At 40.9% G+C, this 20224-nt stretch overlaps 2 protein-coding genes across 3 annotated transcripts; one reads left to right on the plus strand and one right to left on the minus strand.

The window, feature by feature from the left end:
* Positions 1-109: 109 nt before the first annotated feature.
* tdrd9 (tudor domain containing 9) lies at positions 110-19512 on the minus strand. 2 transcript variants are annotated; one of them, XM_086095008.1, is made up of 35 exons: positions 19340-19512; positions 14054-14106; positions 13871-13938; positions 13295-13516; positions 12292-12414; positions 12140-12220; positions 11900-12070; positions 11172-11275; positions 10964-11083; positions 10784-10868; positions 10659-10716; positions 9939-10043; positions 9752-9849; positions 9551-9682; positions 7988-8150; positions 7807-7870; positions 7382-7445; positions 7246-7290; positions 7061-7114; positions 6780-6896; positions 6388-6495; positions 5894-5994; positions 5644-5814; positions 5410-5521; positions 5122-5337; positions 4585-4674; positions 4241-4498; positions 3407-3571; positions 2558-2628; positions 2366-2475; positions 1909-2005; positions 1132-1270; positions 686-804; positions 540-612; positions 110-425 (listed from the first exon to the last, which is right to left on the minus strand). In XM_086095008.1, the coding sequence occupies exons 1-35, from the start codon at positions 19450-19452 to the stop codon at positions 330-332; spliced, it is 3966 nt and encodes a 1321-aa protein (XP_085951134.1). In that variant the 5' UTR covers positions 19453-19512; the 3' UTR covers positions 110-329. The 2 variants fall into 2 exon arrangements, with proteins under 2 accessions (XP_085951134.1, XP_085951133.1); XM_086095007.1 differs by having other exon boundaries at positions 10964-11086.
* rd3l (RD3 like) lies at positions 15167-18106 on the plus strand. Its single transcript, XM_086095010.1, has 3 exons — positions 15167-15493; positions 15969-16297; positions 16919-18106. Exons 2-3 carry the CDS (start codon positions 15990-15992, stop codon positions 17286-17288), a joined length of 678 nt encoding a protein of 225 aa, XP_085951136.1. The 5' UTR covers positions 15167-15493; positions 15969-15989; the 3' UTR covers positions 17289-18106.
* Positions 19513-20224: the final 712 nt, after the last annotated feature.

Here is a 20224-nt window from a genome sequence, read left to right on the forward strand (position 1 = left end):
GGGCCTCTAAATATAAACAAATCAAGGTAAGGAAAGCGCGTATCTTGGATTACTGTGTGTGCGCGTAGTGACAAGTAAGGTCACAGGGTTTAAGAATGATTTGCAAGTATCATCTGATTATTTTTTATTGACCCTCTGCTGTGGAATTATTTGGACAAGATAACTTATCTCAACAAAGATAAAGCCACAAACCTTTACACATGGCAATGTGTACAAAAATGCACAAACTAGGAAATTCAAAGCTGCAGTCCCACTGGAACAGAAAATAAATCTTGAACTCTTGAATTAAAGTATAACGGAAAGTGCTTGCAAATGCAGCATGTATATAATCAGTTGTTGAGGAGAATGAGGGGATGCATCTCAAAGAGAACTCTTGATTTTCGTGTGTCAACCTCAGCGATGTCTATTTTCAGCGAAGGCTCAACCTGTGGGGGGGGGGGGGGGGGAGCACACAACGCAAGAATGTAGCATGACAACAAACTCAATAACGGGTCTCAGAAGATAACAAAATAATAAAAAAGGACTAATGGCCACCATACCAGGTTCCATCTGCCTGCTTTCTCAAAGTACACTGGCGTGACAGCTTCCCTTGCAGGTGGCTTGGTAAACAATCTATACAAAACAGCCAATGAACGTCTTGTTTTCGTTAAACTTCTGACAAAGTGCGCAAGAGTGTGGGCGGGACCTAATGAGACGTTCACAACAGTCCTCCTGGAATTGCCCTATCTTGTCGGACGCCAAGTGCATGGTGCCACTCGAGCCTTCGCACGCCAGATTGTTGATTGCCACTCGCAAAGCATTTATCTGAAGACACCCGTGCGACAAAAAAGTCAAACAGCTGAAAAAAAGACAACACTGTGGAAAGCCGATTGTATTAGTACACATGTTGACCACATCTTGCAGGTGAGATTCAAGTCTACTTTTTAGGAATTTCATCTACCGGTATTAATTGTAATAAATTGATCCATATATTTTTTTAAATGTTAACGATACAATATATGCTTAGATGCACTACACGAGGAGTAAAACCTCTTACAACTCTATGTGCCAATGAAAACTAAGCATTATTGCCGTTGATACGGCTTTCAAATTGGATTTCTTTACATATAAACAATAAAGCTTTGCCATTACCTCAGTGATGTCTTCAAAATCAAACTCAACATCAAAGGCCAATTCAATGTCATGGTCAGGCAGGATGCCTCGTTGTGTTTCATTGTTCCAGCCCAAACCACAGAGTGCGCCGGTGTAGTGAGTCTTCTCTTCATTAGTGCTAAAAAGAAAATGGAGAGAACCTGAAACGAGTCCAGTAAATCCTCCTCCGTCGCAGGTTCACGCATCTCTTTTGTAGTTACTAACTGTTCTAAATCTTATCCATGCTGGATGTAATTCTATTCTTGCCCACTAGATGGTAGCACACAACAACTTCCTCTGCGATGGTGTAAATCTGAAAGCTGATGATGCACAAAGAACAAAGACCTGGAAGTGGCCTGCACAGCCTAGTTTTTGCTTTTAAATGCTACAGGAAAAAAACTAGTAGATTCCTTTCACAATGTTCATTTTGGGGCATGATTATTGATGTCTATTGTGAGCCAAGTTTGTAGTTAGGAGGGAAAAACTCGATTGTCTACAGTACTTGCAAACACAGGGATCGGTACACTGTTGCACTTTACTGCACAATATTTTTTGCTATCCATTGCTCTTGCGCTCTAAAATCAAATGTGTGTTAAAGACTTTTTTTTTTTTTTTTTAAGTTACATAAATGGTATTTAAACTATGCCTATGGAGTATTTCTTTATCGTGGTTTTCACGTATTACAGGAGTGGTCTGGAATACAACCCCCACGATGTATTACTGCTTATTATTTTGCCGTCTCTGTCAGTGCAGTGGATATGTCCGTGTGAAACTAACCGCAACTCCATGATGGGGGTGAAGAGCATGGTAACAATGGCAGGTAGTCCAGGGATGTCTGGCATGAGGGTGGTGTCTCTTGGAAGAATGTTGTTACCTGCAACACAATGCAGTAGTAACATATTACAAAAGATGATGTTAAAGCCAAAAACATTTGCATACTGGTCAGTGTCCATTCTTAAGGTAGCATGATTTACATTTATTATTTTAGTTCATTAAGATGCTTAAGGGGTAAACTTCACATTCAGGCTATAAATGGTTTGGTATGAAGAATTTTCCAACCTTTATTGAGCCAACTGTAGTAAACAAATGATTTTTCTGAATTAAGTGAAATTGGATCATTCCCCACATCACACCTAGTAATCTCTAATAGCACACTAATGTTCATGACAGGCTGGTTGGGAATCACCGATCACTGTCACTGTAGTTTAGAGGCATGCTTGCATTTCCATGGCACCTGTCGGATTGACGAACACGCTCCCGGCTACCAGCATTCTCTGGTGCTTGTAGTGAGGGTTTACATTCAGAGCCATGTTGTTGACGCTGCTTCGCTCTATGGACACGGGCCTGGGAGAAAGACACAGCTCGTTGATTAGCAGGCGCAATGACCGCTAGATTTGAATTGGGCCCTTGGGCATGACAAACGTACTTGGTGTACGTTTGGTGGTACACGCAGTGGAATTGGATTTTGTGAGGACTGCTTGGTCCTAGCAGACGAACCTGTGGGGGAAACAATAATTTAGAACACCTCAGTTGTAATTAATACACTCATGTAGTGATTCAGATCTTTTGTCACTCCTCTTTGTGTTCTTGTTACCCAGATATGATGTGCCCAAAAATGATTAGTTTATGTAATTTAAAGCTGCACCATCTCCTGGAAACGGTCACAGCAAAATTTCTGCCATCACTCTGAATACACAATTCATCAATATTTTCAAGATGCAAAAATGCTCTCAAGCCTTTAAGCCCATATCCCACCGAGCTGCGAACGTTGCAAATTAATACCTTCGCCAACATGCGCATTTGTTCGTAATACCGTCGTAATCCATCATTTAAGACATGTCGGCAAAGTTCGGCCCCATTCAAAAATTTACTCTGACGCCCTGTGATCAGGTGATCTGCTTGGAGGAGCACACACATGGTAATTATATTTCAAAAACGAAAATCAAAAATCTAGCTTGGAGACATGTTGAACATATTTTTTGTTTCATGTTTTACAAGACACAACAGTACTCCGCAACACTTTCTGAGGTGTCTCTTGCCCTCAATTTAAATTTAACATTTAATGAAATTGGATTTTTTCTTTTTTATTTGTTTGACGATGGCACGTTTTTTGGAAAAAACGGAAGATGTGAATCAATTCAAATGTAGTATGGCAAATGGAGATTTAGATTATGGGTGCAACTCATCAAAAGAAAAGTTAAAAAAAAAAATCATTTAAAAACATAAAAGAACATTTTGACATCTTGGGTTTAGTTCCCCTTAAATCATATCTTGCCTTTGTCCTGGAATAAGGCGTGATCTTGGAAAAGTGGGAAAGGAGAAAGTCGATGAGCTCCTTCTCCTCTTTCTTGCGATCCTTCCAGGAGCTGCTGGCGGAATTGGGGACATACATGCCTGTTTTGATGTCTCTGTACAGAGAAATCAGCACCTCATGGTTTTGCTGCAGGGCAAAGATGAAAAACATAGACAGAATCTTAAAACATCTATTGGATCTACAATTGAATATAGGAGTCCATGTCAAAATACACACCTGAGCTAAATTGTTGTGAATGAAAAACTGGTTTAGGGTGTCAAGTAGCCAGTGTGCTGTTTGGTGACAACTTTGACAAGATGTGTACTACACTGAACCGCAGAAATGGAATTTGCCACAAGAAATAACGAACCACAAAGCTCCAGGGGGAACAAAACTGGAGCTTTTTGGCCAGGCACATCACCTCTATGTTCAAATGCAAAAATTAAGCCTACCAAGAAAAGAACACTGTCCCTTATACTGTGAGGAGGCTCTGGGGCTGTGCTTTGTTTCATCTGGCATAAGTCTTGAATCTATGAAAGGTACAATGAAATCATTCTGGAAAGAAATGGGCTGCCTCGTGTCAGAAAGCTGGTCTCAGAGGAAGGTCTGGGATCTTCCAGGAAGATAATTTACCCAAAACACACAGCTATAGAAACACCCAGGAAAGGATAACAGCAATTGTCACAATTGTGTGTTTTTGACAGAGGAGTACCAACAATTTTATCTATGTGTGAACATCTCGATAGTTCTGTGAACTAGCACCACATTTCTACAATATTGTGCAATCTAGTCGTTGACTTCTAAATGACGAGTTACCTTGGAGTCGAAGCTTTCTTCAGCATGGATGGCGTAGCCCTCTTCCACAAACATGTCGACGACGCTTCTGTTTGTGGTCTCCTTGCCGATGAGCAGCTGCACACGCATCACTTCGTGGAGAACAGAGTAAAGCGACACAATGACAGAGTGGCCTTTCACCAGTGCCATGAATCGTTGACGGGCCCGGCTGCTCCAGTGGTTGCCAAATATGATGGAGTCTGCTGACGGACGCATTTCGATCACTTGGAACTCCTGAGCCTGAGAGTAGGAGAAGGACAGTTGTCTTTCTGTTCATCAACACACCGAAAAATGAAGAGTTGAGTGGTAAGCCGCACTGCTGATACCTGGAAGGGGTGAGACTGGAGGTCAGATGGGAGCTCCCTCAGGCTGTTGCACCGGACAGACACTGTGTTACCAAAGTCCAAGAAGAACACCTGCAGAACAAAAACATCCTTTGCTTGAGTCCACTTTCATGTGGAACATGGAAAAGAATGAGTCTGTACATCATGAATTAGCATGATGTACTTTTGTATGTTACACGACCTCAATCTACAAAAAACGGTCAGGACTAGGAAAGTGTGATATGCTGAGGATATACGAGGCAAGACATAAATCAAGTTTCTGTACCATTTGTGCTCATTAAGGTCATTGGTGTGAGGACTTATCCCAGCTGAGAGAAGCTGGACCATAGACTGTTCACAAAGCCAATCGCAAGGCACATATAGACAGACAAGAATTCACACCTATGGACAATTTCAAGTAATCACTGAACCTAACACGCATGTTTTTGGAATAGAAGAGGAAGCCAACGCAAGCACAGAAGATGCCATGTCCCTACTCGATTAGGAAATTGTTCCGTGAAAATTGTCATCTGCGGCTACCTCCACTGTGTTTCCACGTATGTGCAGGATCTTGGCCCGGTAGTAGAGGCTCTGGTCATTTACATCAGAGTAAGGCGCCAGGCAAAGAAAGTTGGGATAGAGCGACACGGTCACAGGCTGCAAGGTGCGCATGTTGATCTCTCCTGTCAGTTGGCGCTGCTTCTGCAAACTGTCTTCATCTGCCCGGAATCCCCAGAAATGACCCACATCCACCACCTGCAGCAAACGCGTCCAAATATTGAGACAGCCCAATGCGCTTGAAATATCGCAATGAGGAAGAATGCAGACCATAGTGACGTTCACCACAAAACTGAGGTTGGGGGGCAGTTTGTCTGGGTCAAGGGTGCTGTTCACCACTCCCACAGGCAGGACTGATTGGTTTTGTAAGTCAACATTCACCCTACACAGGAGCATCACACAAACCGTCAGTGTTATTGTGCTGCCACTTGCATTACAAATCTATGATTTTTGTCAAATCAAGTTCTAAAGTTGAATTCCTGAAATACCTGAAAAGAACTATACCTCGCATATTTCAAGTGAGTTATTTGTCTGCTCCCAGCACAGGTTTCTATTTGGTCTATGGGGTAGACAGAAAGCTCCAGGGCAGATTTCTGCTGGGCCAGGAGGAGGGCGAGCGACACCTCAGGAAGTGCTGCAGAGTCCTGCGATGTCTTGTAGAATTCCACATATGCTCTGTGCACACAAACACACAACATTTGCAGTGATGGTGTGGTCTCTTTTACATTAAAAAACGCATTTCATATTTCACTACCTGGAGTTATCAAAGGCAATGGCTTTGACGTGTCCACATTGGCGGAACAGAGACAGCAGCTGCTTGTAGTAAAGAAAACTGTACGGGGGGAGGTTCCTCAACTGGGCACAACATGTCATGTTATTTAATTCTTTATTGGTATTAACGTTATATTTAAAAGATATCACGCTCCACTGGCCCAACAGCGAAACATTAGGTCTCGATGAAAGACCTGAAAGGTATTCCAGCAGGTTCAACATGATCTTACAGCATATTATTATAATCGCAGTTTTGAGGTGGCTTCCCCTGAACTTGAAAACTGATCCTTCTGGTCTAGAACAGCTGATCTGAATTAGTTCAACAAAGTCTGAGTACTCTCACCTTGATGAAATCTTTAATTTAATAATAATTTTTTTTTCTACCTGGATCGAATTTCACACAGATAATAGTTTTCACATAACCTAAATGCTGGAATACCCCTCTGCTCAGTAAACGATCAATATTTGACGACATACCATCACTGTCGTTTTCGGGTTTAAGCCACTCAACGCTCGAGAAGTCAGATCTTCATCGATTTCCCCCTCGAGGAAGTAGTTGGGGTAGTAGGCACCGGCAATGACAACCTGGATAAGAGAGGTCCATGTGAAAGACATCACATCAGCAGGGCCGTAAAACTAGCTTGTGCCACACACCACACTAAGTCACTTAAAACTTATTTTACAAACCTACAAATGATTCCAAATCCAACACACCATTGTGCCATGTATTTGTTTTAATACTAAGCGGTGCCCCCCCCCCCCCCGCCAAAAACAACAACAACAAAACAAACAAAAAGATCCGAGTTTGACGGAAGAGTGCGTGCACACAGGGGAGAATATGACCCTAAGTGATCAAGTTCATCACAAACCTGAAGAATGAACTTCTGTGTGTTTATGCTGGTGTAGTCTGAAGGCTGGGTGTTTTGTGGCACGTGCATGTTGAACTGTTTCCCACGTTCTTTCAGCTCAAAATACAGCTCTGCAACCTGGATAGCGAGAAGAGTTGAGGTTGTGACTTCCAGCTTGTCCCATCAGGGGTTGCCAAAGGGAGGCCATCGCATGATTTGCTTATCACAGGTTTTTTTTTTTTAGGTTTTTTTTACTTTAGTTCAAATATAAGACCATGAAGTGAATCCTTTGAAAGAGGTACCTCTCGGATCCTCTTGATTTGAATGAAGTTCTCTTTTCCCCAAACCAGTTCATCCTGAGGATAGAGGACAACCACACAGAACACCAGCTACATTAATGGCAACTAATGACGATTAATGGTGAGCTCAGTTTAAAAACAAAATAAACACGAATAGGTGTCAGTTTATTTTCAGTTGTTTCGTGTACCTTCATGTTTCGCAGCTGTCCTTGATTTTTGGAGGAGAGCCATGCCTAACAATAGGGAAGGAATGAGAAAACGAGTAAATCCCTTATAAAACAAAAGATGTATGAGTTTACAAGTAATTTTGCACATTAGCATTACTTTGAAGGTGTTGACAAAAGCTATGGAATCACTTTGGCTTCCTTGGGCAAAGGCCAGCTTGCTCCTAGAACGCAAATATTCAGAAGACAAGATGAAATTCAGGCTTAATCTGTAGCATAAAGATTGTTTATCATATTTAAAAAGAGAAAATAAAGACAGTGAAGTGACTGATGTAACAATAACATTTCTGTCTGATTTCTTATTACAGTATATGGCTACTTGCTCGGGTTCTGTTGGTGGAAGTGGAAACATGATTTGACCATATATGGACATGTGTGATAAGAAATGGCTACTCTGCAAGTATGAATTAGACAATGATCTTCACAAACTTCATATTCATTTGGGAGAACACCCCCCCCCCCCCCCCCCAAACATACAGGTCAACATAGGGGCTCCAACGACTACAAAGTAAGCATGTGACTCACCTGTGACCGGCAAGCTGCTGCATTGAAGGTATGGCAAAGAAACTCTTCATAGAGTTGCAAGCAGCTGATGATAGAAGTTAGTGTGTGTTAGTGTAGTTTGTGTAAAAAAAAAAAACATACTGCACTTTACTTTCTGATACAGTAACTGAAGTCTTTAATAAGATAATGTGGACAGGCTGACCTATGATGAGACACTCATCTAGACAACCGAAGATGTGGCCCAGGACAATCATCTTGCCAAGGTAAAGGTCCACAGGTAAGTGGGCCAGCACTCGGCCCAGGAACGTCAGGTCACCGTCCTCATTTTGATATTTACCATCCTGTTTAGCAGACAGGGCCCCCATCTACAGAGCAAAAGAGAATAATGTCCCAAGTGGCCATGACATACACTGTGTTCTAAATTATCAAGCAAATGGTGCTTTTGATCATTTGCATCAAATAGTCAATGCTATTACAGTGTATCATTTTAGCATATCGGCTTCTGTATTGATTGGGGAAAAAATTGTTTTTAGTACTTACTCAAAATATACTGTGCCTACTAAATTATTATGCACACCAAAACAAAAACAAATTGTATAGAATGCTGAAAAATCGGTCTAATTTATGACTCATTACATTGAGTTCTTGTTTTCAAAATAAGCCGTTTTGATCAAAAATGACCTCTGTCAATAGTTATCCCCTCTTTGAAACACTAACTCTATCATCCATTTATTTTCAACCATCCAGAAACGGCATCCACCTGGACCAACTAGAGCAGCACTGCAGTTATCAGTGAATAAAACTGAAAAATAGTCCATTCATTTCGAAGCCCACTGCACACGTTTTTGTGTGAGCACTGGCTAGCGATAGTTTCATACATGATAGCAAGACCCTGGAGAATCCTGCATCCTTGAGAGAAACCAGCAGCTTCAAAAAGGCTTTTTAACAGCTGCTATTGTAACTTGATGCATTTGTCTCACAAGAAAGAGTGCTCTGTCTGCATCATCAAAATGCCCCCCCCATACATCCTCTCTCCCCTCAGGCAGGAGGCTGCGGAACATCCGGAAAAGTGCCACCAGCCTGAGGAACAGCTGCTTTCCACAAATTGTTAGACTGCTAAACTCAAACTGTCATGTAGATCTCAGCAGGATCCCTCGCCGTACAGTGGCCAACAGCAGAACTCAAGGTCTTCATTTGGACCAATTTCAAATCCTCCTTCTTGCGTCGTAGCAACTGCTAGCTAGCACGAAGCTAATCTGGGTATTTTCATGTTTCGTCTACCTCGATAGGACGGTGTGCGAGGTCAACTGCAAGTATTCAAAAGGTGTTGATATTGGACTTTATTGGCTGACTGCTTAACAGCTAAATTTAATGCTCACTTGAACGCAGCACACTTTCAAACAGTACGAACACTGCTCACTGCAGCACCCTTCACAAGTTTGTGGTTTCCTATCGTCTCGGGCCCATGAAGAGAGGACGATGTTTGGCGGGTCAGAGGGAAGGGAGAAATGACACTGCATGCTATGCACCAGTTAGCTTTATTGTTTTGGTGCGACCCCGTTCTGACTAAATCCAAAAATTCTGATTCGGCATTTGTCAATTTGAGTCACCCTAATGATAACTAATACATACTCAATACTAATGGAACATACAGAAGTAATTTTATTTCCTAAGGCTAGTATGGGACGCTTATCGTCAGACCTCTAAGAGTCATATAAAGAGAGATAGAGAGAAAAAAAATAAAACCTTCGCCAAATGCACCCACCTCTTTCAGTTGAAGCACAGTCCTCATAATCTCCTTGAGATTGGGGGGTGAGGGAGCTGTCGAAAGGAGGGATCGCGGGTCCCCCATGTCCAGCAGCTTCACCTTCAGCAGTATGGTGGACAGGGGAGCAAGCTGAGAGGGCACACAGGGCGCATTAAGATGAACACCATGAGGGCGCCATGGCCGATCAAAAGTGCATACCAGCATTTCAGGGATCATGTAGTCTGGGATTTCATCTCTCCAGAAGGCTTTGCTGACAAGTCGGTAACAGTAGCCCTTGGAAACGCGACCCGCCCTTCCTAAAAGAAAAGAAGAACAGAGTAAGAGGAAGTGATGACATACTTTACTGTACTTATTAGAATATTAATTTGTAACATTTGTACTGTACCTCTACGTTGGTTACAGTTGGTCTTGGATGCCCATGTGAGACGCAGAGATTGGTAATTGGTTTCCTTGTCACAAACCAACTGACGGGCCAAGCAGAAATCAATAACTGCACAGAAAGGAAAAAGTATGGAAAATGGTCTTATATTGAATAGAAACACTTGGTTGTATCCAAGATAAAGTGGGATTAGTAGAGCTGGGCATGGATTCAGATTTCCAAAATTGATTCGATTCAATCCACAATTCACATTTATTTTCGATTTAGTTAAGGATTTCATGCAGTACCAATTTTACTTTTATATGGAACTCATTCTCAGAAGTATCAATGCCGCAAATAGAAACTTCTTACTCTTACTTGATACATTAGTATGAAAAATAAAAGAAAATAATATTTACATTTAAAATTGAATCCAATGCAGTTACATTAATCATGTGTGTTTTACTGAACATGACCTGATCAAAACAATAAATAATAATTGAAATCGATTACAACCACAGCACAATGTAAATATAAATGGCAAAAACACTGGGCTCCTCTGAATAACAGAAGGGTACATTTGCATTTGGTAGCCATATTTAAAAGTATCGATTCATGGTTTTATGAATCAATATTGGGCTATGAAAAGGAATATCGACATATAGAGTTTTTTAAACCCAGCCCTGGGGATTAGATCCAAATCTTGAGGGTTAGACCAAAATGAGCAAGAGAGGTAAAATAACCTACCATATTTGACATCGGGCACAGTCACTGAACTTTCTGCAATGTTGGTTGAAAGAATAATCTGCAAAGGTCAGAACAACATTAGAATAATGAACTGACAAGAAAAAAGAAGCAAGGCACAATTTTACCTTCCTGTATCCAGGTACGGGAGGCAGGAATACTCCATATTGTTCCTCCATTGTTACAGTGGAGTGAAGAGCAAAAACCTGCAACCTAAAAAAAACAAGGACATCCAAGCTTCTTAAATGGGGTTAAAGTGACAAAAATTGTCTGAAAGACTGATAGATTTGGATAATGTATATAATGACCTCTTGTTGACCAGCGCGGACAGGGCTTGCTGCATATATCTTATCTCGTACAATCCGGGGAGGAAAACAAGGACACTGCCTCTCTCTGAAGGGCTCACGCCGCCTTCTTTCTCTGCAGCGCTGCTAACACACAAACACACTCCACCGCTTAATCTTCTTATAAGGCTACCAAAATTCTGTTTGTAATGTTGGTGCAAAGAGTCATCACCTGGTATTCTCCCCTTCCATCTTATCAAAGTTATCAATGAGGTAGATGGCAAGGTTGTACATCTCAGATGAGATATAGCTTTCATCTAAACGTGCTGAATCCAGCTGGGAACAAGAAGCATGAAAGCGCGCTAGGAAACGATGTCCAAGGAAAGCGCCAGCATCAGGCAGAATTCATTAGATATTGCACCCAGAGGTCACGTCAGTACAACACTGGCAGACGCCCGTTTTGCTGACAAATGATGAGAAGCTTGATAAAAAATTATTATTATTATTTTTTTTTTAAAGACTAGTGAGTTTAATCAATGCCGGTGTCAAGTGTTTATTGTACACTATAGCATACGTGTATGCTCATGTGTGATGTCACCCCAATTTACCCCTAGTTTTGGCAAGTATGCTAACTAGTTTAATGATGTTTCATGTGAATGTGAACTGTTTATATTGTTTGGTGATTCAACTACTAAATACAGTGACGGTATAATGATGCATGCTTATTTGATTACTGAAAAGCAGGGGTGGGCATTCTGCCAGGATTGTCCGTCAGACAGTACTGACGGAATGTCCACATGTATGTAGGTCCTAAAATAGTGGCGATGAAAGCGATGACGGAAACGTGGTTACAATACAGATTAACAGTTGGCTTCAGTTTGGGAAAAAAAATGATGGCCTGACGATGACGGACGGGGCTTGGACGAATGGCGGAACGGCAACATTTTGTAAAATGCCCACCTCTGATTTGACTAGACACAAGTCCTCAAGGTCGTCCAAGTAAAAGTCCTCAATGCCGTAAGGTGTCCCCTCCACCTCAAACACATAGGCTGGGCTCATCTTTCCACGAACAGGGAGGCTGAAGTACTCTGCAAATTGTCTGCAGTTGATGGTGGCTGACATGAGGATTATCTGGGACAAAATGGCTACTGTTAAGGAAAACTCTTATTAACTGCACAAAATTCCACAGATGTTGTTTACCTTCACGTAACGAGAGTTGGTGCTAAGGAGTCTCCTCACAATCAGCAAGAGAAAGTCCATCTGCTCAGTACGCTCGTGAACCTTAATTAGGCAAGAGTTATTTGTCCAAATTGTTTTAAAGATGTCAATTTTGATACAATGTTTACATGTACCTCATCAATAAAAATATGAGAGTACTCCGTGAGGGTCTTGGCATTAATCAGTTTTTCCAGCAGCACTCCTGTAGTCATGTAGATTAGTCGGGTGTGCTCAGTAGCCATCTTTTCCAGTCCAACCTAAAATGAAGATATGACACTTGTTTATTAATAAGGTTATACTCAACTTCCTCATGTGCAGTTTATAGCCACAATGTCTATCAGATTTATACCTCCTGGTTTACCTTAATAAATCTATAATAATTCCTACATCTATTATAGACTGTGGAGTTGATTTAACCACATGTACAGTACATACGCAACCCCGATGTGTGTGTTCACAGGGAGCTGGGATGACGACGCAGGTCAGAGTGACTTGAGAACAAATCCACTGCTGCAGGGAAGTACATTTTAGAAGAGAGCTTTCGTTCAAGGAGAGCATAACTTGAACAAAATAAAAAAGGTAGGAATGGAGGGGGAAAACTCCTTCAAGCAAAATGTAAGTGCACAAATTGAACATTAATGGCTTAAGATAGCAATGTTCTCGGGTGGTAGGGCTCTAAAAATGTGAGTAATTTTGGGCAACTCGGCGCCTTAATTTCTCAATGGTTAACCTAAAAAAGAAAGGCATGAGTACAGCCAAGCCTTCCCATGGGTGGGGGTAGGTAGTCTCCATGTGTATGTGCACGCACGCATTTGGAGATGCATGTGCTGCAGTCAGATCGGGTTTAGACTTTAAACTTCCACGGAGGAGGCGAAGAGACAGAGAGGAGCGAGGCTGGAGAAGTTACTGTGTGGCAAAATTATTACTCTCTATTATCATCATCTCCTCTACCCCCCCCCCCCCCCCCTCACAACCATACCTTGATGTGAAACAGGTTGCTTTGATCTGCATGTCGTTACCAAATTAATGCTGTTACTTGGCACTTAATCAAATGGAAACTTTATTGTGCTACGTAATTATTGTGTTAATACGGCGAGTCAGATTGTAGTAGATTTGAAAAATATAGGTTGCACCAACCTGATATCCAACCAGACTACCGCAGGTACACTTTCTTTGAGTGGCGACCCATCGAGCAATACTGGTGGCACCAATTTTGCGCGGTTGCGTGACCGCAATGTTGCAAGAGGCATTTTTGTCATTGTAGTGGTCCAGAATGTACTGTGGCAGCTGGGTGGTCTTGCCACTGCCCGTGGCTCCTCGAATAATCACGACAGAGTTGTTTTCTATGAGAGAAATCAGCTGGAAGGGAGCACAAGCACGCATGCGCGCACACACAAAGCTCCATTAGGCTGAATTTAAAAAGGCATATAGCAGAGCAAATTGATGTGCTTATTTAATAAATACCAAGCCAAAATGGAAAGCTCAGTATTAAATCTATGAATTTGAAATGCTGCTGCAAAAAAGCATGTTTTATTAAGTCCAGGGGATAAAAACTTCCAATGTGAATGAGGTCTCACACACACACACACACACACACACACACACACACACACACACACACACACCCACACACACACACACACACACACACACACACACACACACACACACAAACAAGCTCTGTGCAAACAGAAAATGGACTCCACATTTTACCTCCCATCTGTTTTTGGTAATGGGGAAGCTGGGATACTTGCAGCTTGCTAGTGGAGGAGGGCTGCTTCCTATAAGGATTCAGATAATAGAGCATGAAATTGTTCATTGCTTATGATGGGGGCGGGGGGAGATGGTACATTGAATTATGTAAATTGACAACTGCATAGAAATGATCATACTCACTTGGTTGGTCATCTTTTTTCTTATTCAAACTTGTTTGGTCGTCTTTATCAGGACTGATAATAGAAGGAGAATGCCATGTTTACTGACTTTTTTTTTTGGGGCACACTCGCACTCTGGCAATCTTTCTGAAGTGTTCAGATAAACTTGACAATTGTGATTATCATTGCACAAGCATATTTACATACAATACACACAAACCCATAAAGCTCAGTCGATAATTTATGGATCATATGATCACTTTGCCATTATTTGGATAAATGCAGCAATTATAAAGCTAACAATTCACGTAACTTTAAGTAGTTGTAAAGTGAACTTTGACAGTTTGATGCTGTCACTTGTCATGATGAATGGAAGTTAACGTACCGCCTTACCCCACTATTGTCTATTATCTATTTTTACATAATCGTTCTGCCGTTTGTTCTCAATGTTTGTGTCGCCCCGTGATTCCCCACACCTAGTAAACGTGCTTTAACGTGGTACAGGAATTTAAATGGCATTTAATGTTCCATTTATTGCTTAAACACACTCTTGTGGTCATGACATTTGGGGAGTGACCGAATAAAGTAAGACTACATTGGCATTAAAACCAGGATAAATAGTAATTGTAGTAGCTATTTTCTCCAGGATAAAACAATTTGAGTACATGTTGAGAAGCACACAGGTTAATATTTATTCAACTTGGAAGACAAACTACAGGTATTTCTGGACTATAAGGCGCACGACCAAAAGCCGCGTCAGCAAAATTTTGGGAATAGCTACACATATAAGCCGCACCTGACTGTAAGCCGCAGGTGTTTTGATGTTACCGCACCGGTGGTTCCCGCTACTTTCTTTTCCATAATGAGGGCGCAAATTGGCTCGCTCTTGTTCCTTCTTCTCCTACTGTATTTGAGCTCACTTGGTTTGTTTTGCTCTGCGTGACGCTCTTGCGTTTCCTTTATAGTGCTCCCCCCTTGTTATCTGTTGGATAAGCCGCACCACAGGGTGGAATGCAAGTGAAGAAGGTAGCGGGCTTATAGTCCAGAAATTACTGTAACCACAAAATTCGAGTTCATCACTCAGGGCCATCTCTTGTCCCCTTTTCTTTGCTTTGGCCAGGGATTTAGTCTTTGCCCTCACTTGCCCCTAGCAAAGGGAGGCACAAACCCTAATGGTACTTCAACATGCACACGCCACACAGTCGCCCTCTTTCCTTCCTCTGCACAAAGCAGCTGACCGAGCGGAGGTGACAGCCCTCGCAAGCCACAGCGTGACTAACTCTCCTGGAAGAAGGCAGGACAACAGGCATTGGCACTGATGATGGTCATAACAGAATAACAACAGCACAGAGCAAATACTGCCGCAAAAAAAACGTGGACTGTACTGGACAAGCAAAAGATGTAGCGGACTGATGTAGGAGCTTTTATTCTGCGAGAACTTGTTTGCAGTTAGCCTGGTTTTGTAAGTATTGATCTTTTTCTTGCTTTTTATTTTAAGAAAACAGTCGTTTTAGACATTCAGTCTTAGTTTTTCAGTCTACATTTAAAGCTTCCTTTGACCAACTGGCTACATTTAAGTTTGAAGTAGGGCTGCCACTATTAAATATTTTTAGAATTGATTATTCTATCATTTATTCCATCGATAAATCAAATAATCAGATACAATTTTACTTTGCATTGTTTTGCCCATTTACTATTTATTAATCAATTATTGTTTGTTTGGTGTTATTGTTTAGTAATTAACCAAAAGTAGATGTTCTTATTTTCATGGAGCACAAAAGACAATCCATCTTTTTTCATGAAAATTATTAAAAGTTGTCAAATAAATTGAGAATCCAATATGTTGTGATTATTTCTGACACCTCTAATTTGAAGTGACACCGGTAGTTGTTTTTACAAATTGCCTCACAACAGGCTCATCCATTCCTATTCTTCAGTGTTTCAGTGCCGTCCTGGCTATGCCACTCTTCAGATGGCCAAAATGGTCCCATGACCCATCCACGAAGACCGAAACCTCATCTCAGACCCGCCCTGGGGACCGAGCAAGCCATGAGGTGATCCGAGAGCTCTTATGGCACGTGCTGGAGCGCGAGTGCACGACCAGGATGCTGGAGCTGGGGCACAGGCTTGCCCACAGCGCTGTGGATCACCCACGTTTTCAGAGGTGCCCCAGGTGGAAGTCCCTCATCCCCACATCAGAGCTAGACCAACTGGAAGTGCTGTGCGCCAGCATCCCGCCGGTCCACGCTGCAGCAGTGCTCTCCAGGTGTTTTGTAGAAACTATGCCATCCTCTGAGATCCCCCCACATTAGCATGCTGTCAGCAGCAGATAGCTGCTTCGCCATCAAAATGCAGCCTGACAGCGGGCGAAGCGCACATGAGCCAAAGGGGGGGAGTGAGGCAGAGCAGGCTGCCAACAAAGCCACCGTGTGTTAATGTCACACTATCAGGTCATGTGAACATGAGGTGAAGGTGAAGAAGTGCCTTAAAGGCATCATGAGAACAGATTCGTAGCATTTCCAAGAACACTTCGATCGACTGTATGACTGAATGGTTGACTTCAAAGATGTTTTCACTTTAAAATATTTTCTTTCCCAAACTGTAGAGGAATTATTTTCTTATATATTCTTAGTTCTTTATTATTCTTAAAAACAAATAGTGTTTGATAAGAAAAGCATGAATTAAATACCTTGTTTAGTGCATGATAAGTGAGCGTCTGCTTCGTCTTGAGTATATAATTGACATTTTCTATTGCCTTTTTTTTTCTCCAGAGAAAAAAAAAAGCAATAGAAAATGTCAATTATATTTTCTAGACATTTTCTATTGCTAAAAAATTTAACTTTTGAGAAAATCTTTTCAGGATCTTTTTAACATGTTTATTCCACAGGTTTCATGAGGTGCTTGCAGCCAGCAAAGTGATGCCATGGGAGCTCGTCGCCGTCTTCAAGCTGGTGCTACGAGACATCGACCAAAGACAACGTGGCGAAGAATGCAGCCTCTCAGGGAAGGCGAAGCAGCTCCCAACAACGGGGTTATGGACAAGCCGCAACAAAGTAGAGCAGCACGTTGCTAAAGCAAGCAGTAGTGATGAAAGGCTGAGGGAGGAGATCCCAACTGTGTCCGGATATGTGGACAAAGCCATGCGGTACGCCAGTTGGCTCAGAGCAAAAAGGGAGTGGGAACTTCCATATTATTATCCAGTTCCAATGAGGCCAACAGAGGCATGTAGCACACCACGAGGACACTTTTCTCAATGAATATGTGGTCTAGATTAATATGTAAATGATGTCTTCTGGATAGAAAATACATTCTGCTCTTAAAATCAATTGCCTACGCATGTTCAGTAAACACTCGTCAATTACCAATTGATCTTCGGCTTGCCGTGTATTTTTGTGTCCTGTCACCTTACCCAAACGCCCTGTTCCTTTCTCAGGTGCCATGTTAGTAGAGGAGTAGCGCGAGTTGGCCATCTTGACAGCAACCAGCAGATTGATTGAAACGCAACCAATCTACATTGTCATCGTCTTCAGAGTCCCAATACTACTAACGTGAAGGCAAGTTGTAAAATAGCAAATAGATAAACATTAATGACAGTTTTGCGAGTGTCACACCTTGCGAGAAAAATTCCAAGCGCCACAAAGCTATTACCGCAGCTTGCCAAAGTATCTCAGTCTGTATACCTGCAAGCAGATCATCCTCAGAGAGAATCTTTTACGTGCCTCTGGCAATGTAGTTACATGCCAGCGTACTTGTTTAAAACCGGCCAAAGTGAACATGCTGGTCTTCATGGCAAAAAAACCTTGAATAATTTTGTTAAGCAGTGTTGTTTTTATGGTTAGTAACCATAAAAAACGTTTCATTGTTACAGTGTAACATTGAAACGGGAAGACTTGCATCTTAAGCACTTTGTTTTCAAGAATTATTACTATATATTTTTTTGTATATATTATTTAATTTACCACTCATGCTAAAGCTCTTGGAAATTTCATGGTTGTCACTTACCCATGGTTATGCTTAAATAAATTAACTGTTTAGGAGTACAGTGTTACCCGCAATAAATGAAATTCGCAAAGTAGTTAGCTTTATGTTTTACATTTATTATAAAGGTTTTAAGGCGCTAAAAAACTCCACCACACAGTTTATACAGTTTTCTCATTGAGGCATTTACTTTGTCACATTTCTCTCATTTAAACATTCTCAATGTTCAAACCTTCATAAATTTGATGAAATAGGCACATTACTGTAAAAAAAATGCATGTAAAATTCCACTTAAAAAATCTGCAAGACAGCGAGGCCGTGAAAAGTGAACCGCGATATAGCGAGGTAACACTGCAATGTTTTTTTTCTTTTTTGGTCCTCGAATGTTTATGGTAACACTTGTAAAGTGTTTGCACTTCATAAATTTAGCCTCAATTACAATGTTTAGATCAAATTACTGCACATAGTCTGCTCATATTTCACATTTAAAAATTTTTTTTATTTAATTAATGAAAATATAATTTCTTTAGATGTTAAATATCGCAATAATATCGCATATCTTTCCAATATCGTGCAGCCCTAATTCTCAGAGTTCAAACCTTCATAAATTTTATAAAATAGGTACATTACTGTATAAAAAAATGCATGTAAAATTGCACTTTTAAAAAATCCACGAGACAGCGAGCCCACGAAAAGTGAACCGCGTTATAGCGAGGGAACACTGTTGTGCTTTTTTTGGGGAGGAGGGTCCTCGCATGTAATTAGATAATGAAAATATAATTTATTTAGAGACCTGTTAAATATCGCAATAATGTCGCTATTGCGCTATCCAACACCCATATCACATTTCGCATGTTTTTCCAATATCGTGCAGCCCTAAAAGATAGAGTTGTTTTAAATTGGGTGAACCCATGTATTACCGAATCAAATATGTAATAAAATTACTGAAATGAAAGCAATAATTGTATTCGTTTATACCATTAAACACACACACTACAAATGTATGCACACATATATAAATTATATACACATTATTATGGTGCTTTTGCGTGCTTTCAAAACGGCTGCGTTATTTGCCAAGAACAGCATTCGAGCATTATAAAAATATATAATTTTCTTTTCAATCAGTCATATCCGGAAAAAAAAAATAAAAATAAAATAAGCATTTTATATTTCTTATGTTTGCGACAGAAAAAGTAGTAGGCCTACATAAAAATTTGATTTTACTAGTGAAAATGCCAATGAAATTAGCGCACCTGCGGGGTAAAGGTCCAACAAGCTAGCTTGCGATGGTTAAGTTGAACTTTTCGATGCTTAAAAACGATCCTACCTTGTCTCAGAAACTGTCTTTTCGATCACTTCTTCTGTGAGCTTTATGTTGGCAAACGTGGACCCGGAGGTAAACCAGTTGGAAATTTGCTCGGCCGTGAAAACGCCCGTCATGGTGCAGCTTGTTAAGATGTCTCTCCTAAATTGTCGTTTTCGGGTAAAGTGGTCTTTAGGCGCGAGGCGGAGTCACGTGACGTCGGGGCAAACTGCTCAGCAGATGCCAATTTAGCACGTTGCGGCATTTGCTTTATTAACTTCTCTGCGGAAAAGCATCTAGCAACAGATTTAGCTTAAAAATGTGTTTTAAAACGTATATAAACTTTGAAAAGTTACTGAAAGGTTCAAATGACCGCGTTTCCCCTTAAATGATGCCAATATATTTTTTGTCAAAGTTATAAAAACATGGCCTACCTAACTAGCTGCAAAAGTATATTTGAGAGTCCCCCCCCCCCCCCCCCAAATGACTGTTTGGGAAATCAAAATCTGAAGCCTTCAGTAATGATACTATAAAATATAAAAACTACAAGTAAAAATCAAGGCAGGATTGCAAATAGTTAAAAAAAAAAAATAAACATACATATGCATTTGTATGGTTGCTAAATTTACTTGATAATTTAAATAGTTCAACTAACAACAATTAAAACCAAATGAATATAGATACAAATAAAGTGTTAAGGTTACTCCTGCAAATAAAAACGTGGTGATAAACTAATTTAAATGAATACATTTCTAATAATTTTTGGGAGGTAAGAATAAGATGGTTGGTCAATTTGAGTAATGCCACTGCGAAATGTACTTAATGTTATGCAAAATGGCATCACCCAATGCCAACATCAAATGGACCAGCCTTCGGCAAGCTACACAATTGTACACGACCCAGTGCTGT

Source organism: Leptonotus elevatus, chromosome 14 (genome assembly GCF_054856555.1).
Source record: "Leptonotus elevatus isolate MCC_2025b chromosome 14, RoL_Lele_1.0, whole genome shotgun sequence".
Lineage (NCBI taxonomy): Eukaryota > Metazoa > Chordata > Actinopteri > Syngnathiformes > Syngnathidae > Leptonotus > Leptonotus elevatus.

What these genes read in the sequence shown, in the direction of transcription:
- rd3l (XM_086095010.1), top strand. Translation starts at nt 15,990, where the DNA reads ATGCCACTCTTCAGATGGCCAAAATGGTCCCATGACCCATCCACGAAG. An exon ending in GCTGCAGCAGTGCTCTCCAG is followed by an intron (nt 16,298 to 16,918) that starts GTGTTTTGTAGA and finishes TTTATTCCACAG; the next exon opens with GTTTCATGAGGTGCTTGCAG.
- tdrd9 (XM_086095007.1), bottom strand. Translation starts at nt 19,452, where the DNA reads ATGACGGGCGTTTTCACGGCCGAGCAAATTTCCAACTGGTTTACCTCC. An exon ending in TTACCAAAAACAGATGGGAG is followed by an intron (nt 13,517 to 13,870) that starts GTAAAATGTGGA and finishes GCTCCCTTCCAG; the next exon opens with CTGATTTCTCTCATAGAAAA. An exon ending in TGTGTCTAGTCAAATCAGAG is followed by an intron (nt 11,276 to 11,899) that starts GTGGGCATTTTA and finishes TCTTGTTCCCAG; the next exon opens with CTGGATTCAGCACGTTTAGA.